Source organism: Opisthorchis viverrini, assembly GCF_000715545.1.
Source record: "Opisthorchis viverrini unplaced genomic scaffold opera_v5_13, whole genome shotgun sequence".
Taxonomy (NCBI): Eukaryota; Metazoa; Platyhelminthes; class Trematoda; order Opisthorchiida; family Opisthorchiidae; genus Opisthorchis; species Opisthorchis viverrini.
In genome coordinates, this window is record NW_008751669.1 from 1,385,251 (window position 1) to 1,396,581 (window position 11,331).

General features: G+C 43.9%; 1 protein-coding gene across 1 annotated transcript in view; it reads right to left on the minus strand.

Moving 5' to 3' along the window:
- The window catches only part of T265_01228 (hypothetical protein), a gene marked incomplete at both ends in the record, with an annotated part of 24,898 nt that overhangs the window by 8,290 nt on the left and 5,277 nt on the right, over positions 1–11,331 (minus strand). The window contains one exon of the mRNA XM_009165213.1: positions 508–570. Coding sequence (XP_009163477.1) covers positions 508–570 — 63 coding nt within the window. The remainder of the gene's footprint in view (positions 1–507; positions 571–11,331) is intronic.

Sequence of the window (11,331 nt, forward strand, 5' to 3'; positions counted from 1 at the left end):
ATATATATATATATTCTGTGTAGACATCGAGGTACCAGAGATGACGGATATTTGACTGGGGCTCCACTCAATCTAGCAGCTGAGGTTTTCAGTTATCTCCATTCATGCTGGTAAAGTGAAAGTATCATGGTTTTCGCACCATATGGTGTAAGTGATGTTGGTTTACATCATGTTGGATCGGAATGTTGCTATGCTATGACCATAAGGGTGACCGTGTGGCTGGGCCATATGACGGAAAAGCGAACAATGGTCTGGGTCAGAAGCACGATACCATAAGTCCACTTGGATATGCTCTAAGGATCATACTTTGAAGGCATACACACTGTCTGCAAGGACTAGGCCATAAAAAATCTTCAGTAAGGCAGTCCAACAGTGTATAAGGTTAGACATCGGTTTGAACTCTGTGCAAACATGTAATCCAATTTCATGTGTGTTTACCTGGATGAGCAGGTCATGTGCATTCGACGAACAGTGCAATTCACTTCAGTCAATAACTACAAAACTTACTATTCCATAGGCACTTGGTATGTAGAGTAGGGATACGGTGACCACCGAAACGACCAGGTTGTTCTGCAGGAAGGAGGCTATGAAGGAGAATCACATGAATACGCTTGGTTAGGTGATCGATAGACAGGCGACTACGGGAATCTCGGGATGGTTTATACGTGGATTGAGGCTAATCAACCGGATCGTAAATCATGCATAATTCGCCCCCAACAGTGCAGTTGGCCTTTATTTAAGGAGAAAATCGATTTTGTTAGAAAACCGCGCACGACAATTAGCAAATAATTTTTGCCACGCAAATGAAACTGTAATAAGGGGGGATCAGTTGAGAGGGGTATAATTTACCAATGTCATTAGAGTCGCTTTTCTTTATGGTTGAAGTACAAAACGGAAGTTCAAGCGGTGCCTTGAGTGTTTTAATCCCCAAAAACTGAGATAACGAGTTTCATATGGTATCATATCAAGACAACATCCTTTCAAGTTCAACCTCGAGGCGAAATCGCGGTGCACCGTAGCCAGTACGGTATCATCGTAGAGACCCGCACTCGTATGGAAGAATGAGCAGTCACAGGGATTGAAAAATATCAAATTACTTACTTGTTTTATACTAAACTCGCATAATTAAGCTCTCGCTGCATAAGCATGAAAGGAAGTAGCCCAGTTTCAACGGAGGCTTCGGCACTGACAGAAAGTCTGTCCTATTAAATACGGTCTTTATGGGGACACACAATGAAACAATGCTGCAAAACTGGAACACGCCCTTCGTAAATTAGCAATAATCGATGACCTGTTATTGGTCGGAGCGATATCGCGATGGTTTACGGTGTTCCAAAGGCTGATATTTGTCACTTCGCCAACAGCATAATCACTACCAGCAATGGCGGTGTTGATTACCAGCGCTTGATCGCCACACAGCCATGGGAATTTAGTTGAAACTCAATCGGAAAAAAATGAAAAGTAGTGAAGACAGGTGGAATAGTTTCAGCCTGTCACAACTGCCAAAACTTTTTTTCCGTACAACCGCATGCACTCGGCACAAAAACGAATAACAAAAATGACTGTCGAATAGGTCCATGCTTCTCTTTTATTATAACGATACTCATGACGGACTTGTTTTGTTATTATCGACTCAGCTCCGTTTCTCACTGTGGTGTCCTTCAAGACTGAACAAAGCGGACCGGGGTTTTCAAAACACGTTGGTGGATACCCGAAAAAATATACCCAATCGCATGCTTCCTATGTCCACCTGTGTCCCGTGGTCAACTAAGTAGTAGCAGGTAGCCAAATGATTTGTTGTACACATCACTCGATTCAGGGATCTAAGTATCTGTGTTTCCCTAATATCTTTGACATATTTCGGTGATTACCGGTTTCAAAAACTTGCTGGTAGTTGGCACTTAGAAAAACGTCTGCGTATATTAAAATTTGGAGAGTTTTGTTATCAAACTGGCGACTGTTTGTACTTGTGTCTAGCAGCCCATAGATATATACTATCAGTGAATGCGATCTATAAATTCGGAAGTGAATTTAATAGGAAATCATCAATAAAAATCGTCGCTTCCGTGATACGCAGGAGGCCACGATAAAGTGATTTCTATTTGTTGTTCTACTGTGTTCACCGTCCGAACTTCTTTTCCGTGACATTCCATCATTCTGTGTGCTTCGCTCAGTGTAACTCCATCAGTAATGAGCCTAGGAAATGATGAGACTCGTCCACAGACACTATCCTTGTCATAGATGTGTAATCATGCCAGTCTATAGAGATTAATTATATCACAAGGTTGTAACGGTTTGAAGAGTTAAAACGAAGACCAATGGCCGATGGCGGTAATCGGGAACATTTTGTCGAAAGCCCCCAAACAAAATGACTTGTAAATTTTTCACAAAGTTGGTTACTTCAATAGCATAAGCAGGGGTAACAAATTTAAGTGCTGGAACAAATTTCTAGAGAAATCCGCAGCTGACGTTTCTCGTCATTTCGAACTTCAGCTCCATGCAATCTTCAAGTTCAATAAAGAAGCAAATTGTTGGGGCTCCGAGAGAATGGAAATCTAGAGGAGTGCGGCCTGAAAGTTGGCTGACTTTGACAGCTGGTCTGGTAACTGCAGTCAAGAGAAACAGACAGATTTTTCACATGTACGGACAATCTTGTGTGACGACATCGCGGTATACCAACTGTTTGTCTAGCAGTCAACGGACATAAATAGATTTGGAAAATGAAACCGGTGACCAATAAAACTGGCGCACAGTCAGCAGACTTTTGGGTATGGAAGTACACACTACCCATTTTGGGAAACCACCTGAAGAAATCTGCAATAGTCCTGGACGTCACACAGATCGGAGAAAAACGAGGTCCATTTGAGGCCTGGCTCCCCAGAGAGGCAGATATAGGTATTAAAAAGATTATCCCCTGATGGTATTTGTACCAGGAGATACGGATCCAACAAAAATATGAAGATGGGAATAGCTGATTAATGCCTAATATGGTGACAGTGGTCTGTAGAAGATAAACTGAAGAGTTACAACTTAATAGGCGAGTGGTCACATGTGAACCAAGTTCCAAAGCATCCAAGGGAAATTGTGTATAATGTCGTAACTAGGGTGCTGTCCAGAGTGATCCTGGCAAACACAATGCCGAACCTGTCTTTGATAGGTTAGTTCAGATATGAACAGAATCGGACAGTACGGAAAGAAGCTGGTGCCGTGCTGACCCATTAAGATTATTGTCTTTGTGAGATTATTTGCAATCAACAGCGTTCCCAGACAATGTACGGCATGAGGAAGAATCAACGTTGGTGGGAGACTGAACTAGCTGTAATGGTCAACCATTCCAGGCCCGGGAATCAGGCGAAGTTCTCCATGTGAAAGCGAACCGATTGCAAAAATTTTTCACGACAAAATGGCTCGCGGAGTTAACGGGATTCATCAGAGACGTTACAGATTAGGTGCGGATAAACAATTTTACCTGTGACAAAAAACGGTTGGATAGAGTTCAGTTAGCATGCGGTGGACACTGTCTTTAGGTACCAATTTCGTTAACGGAGAAAGGGTCGGTTGCGATTGAAGAAGTACGCACCGGCGGAGCGCAGATTCACTAGAATAATTTCCTAAAACAGGATCAGTTTCAGTGGAAACTAAAATGTCTCCTTGATGGAGTGTTAATGGGGACACCCGTAAACTTCTGTTGCCTTTCGCTAACGGTAAATCAATTGCGTGTAAGCCCCCAAAGGAAGTTGTGAGGTAAAGTGACAGGTGAGACTTCATTAGATATCCAGTTTTGCTGGAATACACATACTGTTCCTCATCAGAAATATACGCACATGGCTCTCTTTTAGAGAAAGTTGGTCGAAAGTATTCCCTAGGGAGCTAATTTTACAGCAGAATACTATTTCATGGAACGTTACACAAGACAGAACGCTCGACCGTTAATAGACTTTCGAAAGCTGCAAATTACCAAAACTCAAATTGTCCCGAGATGATGAATGTGTATGCACTTAAAAGGCTTGAAGACCATAAAAATGGTTCAGGTATACATAGCATAGTGTCACCGCTTTAGCTGTTCAGAAGAGCCATAAATTGGTTAGCGAAGACAACGTAGGGAACTAGATGAAAAAATTTGAACACACGTACCTCTGAGCTTAGGTGGTCAACATCAATGAAGTGCGAACGCCTCGGAATGTGTTCGCACAGTGTTCTCCTATGTTTCATTTTCACATTACCAGGAAACTACGCTAGACCAACTACAATCTGGAAATGATACAACCGCGTAATTAACAGAAAACCCAGCGCTACGACCGAAACATCCGAGCTTTGTCTACTTAACACGGAACACAATGGTAACACAGTTTGGAAATTTATGAGAAAGGTTTGGTAAACATGTTTCTTTTTGAAATTCTAGCGCGCAACAATTCAAAAGTACCTTGGTAAACGGAACATCAACGGAGAATGCAAATGGGGCGAGATAGTCCAAGTGATTAGAGCGCGAATTTACTGACCGGAAGGTATGTGGTTCGAACCCGACCTCTACCTCTCGACTTCCCCTGTCTAGGCTTGGGCAACCTGGCAGTATCCCAGCCCTCGTGCAACCTTCGGGTGGCATGGCAGTTAGGCACCGGAATGGTTCTACAACTGAAGGACAGAATGCAAACGCTCCGAAACGTTTTGATAAGGCATTGGAGTTGCGGAAAAATCCAGATATTTTGTTAGCCAGCCAGACGAAGGAGCTGGAATCGTGTTGTTGGACAAAAACAACTGTACTAGGGAAGTTGGGACCAATGTTGCCGAATGGTCAAGATATCGTTACAAGGCGACTGAGGAAGCAGTAAATGAAAAGGGAGACTTTCCGATAGTACGCGTATTCATACTCGTCCGCTATCCAGCACATATGCTAGTATCCCAGCCTCGTGCAACCTTCGGGTTGCATGGCAGTTAGGCACCGGAATGGTTCTACAACTGAAGGACAGAATGCAAACGCTCCGAAACGTTTTGATAAGGCATTGGAGTTGCGGAAAAATCCAGATATTTTGTTAGCCAGCCAGACGAAGGAGCTGGAATCGTGTTGTTGGACAAAAACAACTGTACTAGGGAAGTTGGGACCAATGTTGCCGAATGGTCAAGATATCGTTACAAGGCGACTGAGGAAGCAGTAAATGAAAAGGGAGACTTTCCGATAGTACGCGTATTCATACTCGTCCGCTATCCAGCACATATGCTAACAATATGTACATCGGAATTAGACGCAAAATCTCCCTCAGAATGGATACCCTGATAAGGCTGTTGACTATAGTAGGCAAAGAAATTACACGACAATCCTAATATAACTGCTGAAAGAAACAAGCCTGTTTATTAAAGATAGTATCGATTGACTGACAACCAGGATACTATATGATGGAATATGCAAGACCTAGTTATCGGACTAGAGAAGCATTACATTATCCTTTAGACTAACTTCATTTCTGTTTTTCGCAAAATAACTACAGTCTGCTTTTATTCACGTTATGTGTCTTCTCTTACATCTACTGCTGTCAGGTCAGTCACGTTGTGATCGCGTCTACTATACAGAAGAATGCGTGAACACCTTTCGAAAATTCACTCGCACGCCGATATTAGACCGGACTTCATTGCAGTCCAGCCCTACCTGTGTCACACGAATAAGCGAATTTCGGACGAGAAGACATTCGAAATTAGCAATACGATTAGGATACAGCATAGAAGCAGGCTGTTATGCAGCTAATGATACAAACAACTGGTGGAAACACTGAGTGGAAAGGACAAGTTCGATCGAGTTCTCAGAGGGTTGCGGCAGTTCAGTACGACACAAAACAACTTGTCGCTAAAACTGAGCCTTCGTGTCGACAACATCCCTTTTACCGAAACTGACTGAGCCTAACCATGATTATACACTTGCAAAATAACTGCGGCGACGAACTAACTTTATTACGATGCTCCCGTCCATATACAGGCTGCTGCTGTCAAATACTGTATACTGATCAGCACCTAACGGACCGAATAATCGACTGCTCCTGTATACTTGCTTACTGCACGTATATGAATGAGTTTCGTGAACTGCAGACTCACAACACCTAGGAATTTGTTTGCTGGGTTCGAAGGTCAAAAAATCCGCTAGTATATCAGACACATGACAAACACGAACCCGAAAAAGAAAACAAAGAGTCGGAAGATGAAGTCATTGAAAAGAGTGAATCAGCCGGAATGCAGCAAGGAGGCTGCAATAGATTTCGATGCGACTCATATCGCCAATGCGCGTAAGCAAACAGTGCTACCCAATCATGTCGGCTCAAAAAAGGCCGGTGAATTTCATTAATGACGGGTTTCATTAATGATGGGTTTGGGAAACATCGACTGTTTTGATGCATGTGTTCCGGACTTCCGCTTGCTACGGGAATTCGAATCCAGGAAAATGTAGCCACTCGAGACTTTCGTTTTTATTGAAGCAAGTTAGATACGTAATCTCGTCGTTGAAGTTGCGCACTCTTGAAGAGAGGCCCACAGGTTCTCTAGTCACCTTGCACCGGTAGAATGTTCGAATTGGGTTCCAAGTTTGTTCTAACTTGTTATTGTTATTAGTAGGAACTGAATATTGGTAAATAGTCGTATCAGTGGTAACAGATATAGATTTACGCGGAGATTCTTAGCATAAACAAACTAGGGTTTTTGGGTCGACCCGCCATACCCATTTGGTTGATTGCACTGGGCTGGATGAGCGAGTGGGAGCATTAATTACAAACGTTTCATCAAGATGCTCATTTTGAAATACAAGCCCAACCCCAATTTTATTGACGTAAATGGGTATGGAGGTCTAGAGCCTTTAAATGAGGACCTCATACAGCGCCCATAGCGGAACACTCACTGCTACGTATTCGCTTCATTTGAGCTAAATGTGGATGACAGCTGGACTGCCTCATCGACTGGGGTTTAGACATTTGACTGTCAAATCGCTCCTAATGAAATATATCCACTTGCAAATTAAGTTGTTGTTAAGGGAGATTCAACTGAGGTTCAGTTGAGGTTGTCAATTAGTAAGTGTCACCAGATACAGTTACAGTACGGGCTGTTTTGTCGTATAGCTATGAGACTTGGCCTATTCGAGCAGTGGAACTGAGACGTCTTCAGGTGTTCGACAATCGTTGTCTCAGAACCATAATTCGTGTGGGTTGGTGTCGGCGAATCCGTAATGAGGCAGTTAGAAAGCGAGTTTTCGGTTGTGCAACGGGTAATTCCATTGAAGAATGTGTCCAGTACCAGAAGCTACGTTGGTCGGGACGTGTTGCGTATGCCTAGCCATCGTTTGCCGAAGAGAGTGCTGTTTTGCAGGCCCAACTCAGAGTGACGGAAGCATAGACGTGACCAACCCTTGACTTGGCAGAGTATGAAGGAGATCACGAAAGGTTTGGGTGCTGTCGTTGCTACTCGCCTTCCAGAATGGGGCCGTGTGATTCCCACTGCGCCTGGTTTAGAGAGACTACAAGATATGTCTGCCAACTGATGTCAGTGGTGTTCTTGTTGTCAGTTTCTATCCAGACTGCCTGAGCGAATGTCTGGAGGTGCAGGCACTTCTGAATGATTGTGGTAAGCTAGCACTAGGTCCTTCCCCGTCCACCTCTATTCTCTTCTTTACAATAAGGCTTTCAAATAAACCACGTTTGTACGGCAGTGAAACATAGGTGCTGAGCACTGATGTCATGCTGTCGATGATGAAGTCACCAGATATGTACTATTTGGTGTTCAAGATACCCTGTCATTCGTCACCTGAGTGACTGAAGTATTGCTTTTTCACAGGCCACCGTTCACGATGGATGCTGACATCGACTGCACATGTTCAATAGTCCACTTCCAGTATGTTTCTTCCTAACGCTAGGACCTCAGCCTGGTGATGCTGATGCATTAATTCTCTCTACAACGACGATATCAGCAAGTAACTTCTCCCGAACATGTCCAACGTTCTCTTTCCTAACGCGCTTCGCAATCGCACCGGTATAAAGAGGGCTTTCGCTAATCCGACATGCACATAGACCCATACCATACAACACAGTCACTGTTGTCAGGACTAAATCCGACTAGAATCCACCTCGAAACTCGAAGTGTTATTTGTTAAGGTATGTCTGAACAAACACCAGTCCGCTGAGCAAGCGCACGGTGGCGTGCAAACAAAGATAGGTAACAAGGAAGCCAGTAATACAAAGTAGTGCGTGATCATAGCATTTCTGGCCTCACTGTTGTATCTCCAACTCACTTAGATGTGGCTGATGAAAAGTACTCGACACAAATATGATTCAGTACCATAAATCACATCAAACAGGTTTGGAAGCATTCACATACAGTCAGCAGAACAAATCCCATTTTAAATTTGATAGCAAACGAACGTTTGCGGTGAACGCATGGGGACGTTTTAAACGGTAAGATAGTATACCATCCTGTGGAGCTTGATTGAAAAATGCATTCGATTTACTGCGCAGTCACGGCATTCCCGTGGAACGCACATGTAGGCGTATGTATAGAAGACGATCCTATCTTGGAGTCCATCAAGACTAAGTTTGAGCGTAGCCATTTCCCCAAATCACTAAGTAGGGGGATTTCTGTGTTTGAGATCCGCCTGGATCGATTCCATTCAACTAATCACTCCTCATGTCGATTATTTCAGAAACGGAAGCTTCGTATCACAATCAGAACAACATCAACCTATGGAACGCAATGACAGTTTCTGTGTATTCAGCAACGTCCCAAACTACTGTGGATGCCGCAACTGTCATTTAGACAAATATGGTCAATATCACCACGTAACTAACGCATTAATCAGGCAACATGTTCGTGACAGCTCTGCTCTATAAGGTCCTTTCTGGGTGCCAGAATTTCTTATCAACTGCGAAAAGTCTGATAAGACGATATCTCCAATAACGCCAACTTCGGATCCAAATGCATTTTGTTATGTCTTCCCTACGATGCAACTACCATGGCACTTGGGACCGTTCAGCTCTGTTAATAACATGTCATGGGAAAAACACTTTGTCTAGCAACATAACATTTCTACACAGAGAACCAATGTATGGACAAACACAAACGGAGAACATGTGCAAAGACAACAACGTCACGAACGGATTGATTACCTAGTTAGACCATGCATACGATTCCTGCCGAGTTCGATTACGTGAATTTGCTACAATACAATTATCGATTGATTGACCCTAGGTTGAAATCATGCACAAAGAACGCGCCAAACTGCATCAATTTGGCACGGTGTCGTGGCACCTAAAGTTTAGTCGGCCCTCAAAGGCCTCGAAAAATAGGATACCTTTTCATTGAAATGCAAATGATGGTTCAAGGTGGTCGTGTTGTGCGCCAATCCGATTGTAGTAAAAAGTCTTGAAGCAATACATATAAGACAGGATTGTAATTTCGATAAATCAACCATGACGACCACACAATAGAGCTAAAGAGAAATTCACTTAGATTTCGATTTCGAGATTTCACGACTGGTTCTCCGGGCAGAGCGTTTTAAAGCTGATTAGGAAGCAAACAATGGGCCAAACATTTAACTAGAAGCTGTGCAACCAGATACAGGATAAACGTGCCCTGTTCACGAATTCCGGAAGACTCAGGACCATTATCAGTCGTTGAGTACACACTTCACTAACGAGGTGCATAGTGGGCGATATATTTATAAGACTACCTCATTTTTCTGGATTAGCTCCGCTATTTCATTGGAGACCCGTTGAGTTAAAACCATAATTTATTTGGAAGCTGTATTGTGAGGAAGAGAATGAAAGTAGGTGGCTAGCCTACCACCATCATTCTGAGATGCCTACACCTTCGAACACATTCAGACTGACAACAACGCTATTGATATCAGTTAGCAGCGTCTATTCAGAAAGATCACGCAAACCCCATCCAGGAAGGCGAGTCAAACCGGCAGCACCCAGACTTTTCGTAATCTGTATCATGCCCCTCTGGTAGGTCAGAGGTTGGTCACCTCTCCGCTTGCATCACCCTGAATTGAACACGGCACATCCTTCGTCCAAAGAGGGTCTTTTTGTCGAAATATAGGTAGCTCGAATGTGTTTACTGGTGGCTGATCGGATGGCAGTTGATCTGTTCGCCGAGCTTGGCAATTGGCTTGCAAACGCTTCGTCCCCGGTCAAGGAGATATCGTCAGTGCGCACTGACGATGCTCGGCGAACAGATCAACTGCCATCCGATCAGCCACCAGTAAAGAGGATCTGTATGCGAAAAACATGGACAAGGCGAACTGCATTCTTCGAATGAAGTCCATTTTGAGCAACCGAATGCTCGCTTTCCGATTCCTTGCGAATTCGCCTACATCACCCTACATTAGATACGGTTCTGGGACAACGGTTATCGAAGACCTGAAGACGCCTCAGTTCAGCTGCTCACAGTGGCCACATCTCGCCAGATACACACCTCCCCTCAGGTTCAGGAATACGGCGTTTGCTGCCATACGAGTCTTAAATTAGTAGACAAGACCGGGGCCTTAGATATTTTGTTAATTAGTCTCATTTGTCACACTACGGTCGGGACTAATCAACTTCCAAGGTGCGTAATTGCTTCACAAATTCAAGTGCCTCGTCCTGGATTGTAATTAGATATTAATTCAGGAGCGTGACTTCACACCCTGTGGAGGCCAAGCGAATGCCAAAGGGCTTTGGTCAGTTTATCCACAAACAAAGGTGCGTTCTTCTCGTCTTTGAAGGCAAGAACAATGTCGTCTGCACGTTCTAGATCTGCAAGGTTTTAATCAGGAGCTATCTGAATACCAAGAGTTTGAGGGCTTTTCAGCGTTCGTCTCATTATCCCGTCCAATCACAAAGGTGGACAAAAATGGGGAGATGAACGAGGTCCCCAGTCCTGAACATGGGGTGGCGGGAACGAAGAGGGAAAAGTATATCAAAGGAAAAGAGAGGAGTCGGCAGTAGCCTGTTTTCACTTATCCGTATGCGGCAAGCGTAGCAACCCCACTTATGACAACACACAACGGCTGACATACCATGAGATTAGTTGAGAATTGTAATACATAGTTGCACTTGGGATTAGATGTTGCCAGCGCGCCTCCACACCCTGAAGAGAGGACGATTAGGGTCTCCGACCCAAAGCATTTGGCTCAAAAGCCTGGCCACAAGACGGCAGTAGTTGGCGCTAAATACCAAAGCGTGTCAATCTACTTAGGATCATTAGAAAAAACGGGGGCTAGGGGTGGAAACCCCAACCGACCAAAGGTTACAGCATCCCTCTTACACAACTTTCTTAGCACTACCTCACCCACACAGACTAACAGAAGGTTCAAACGCAGTTCAA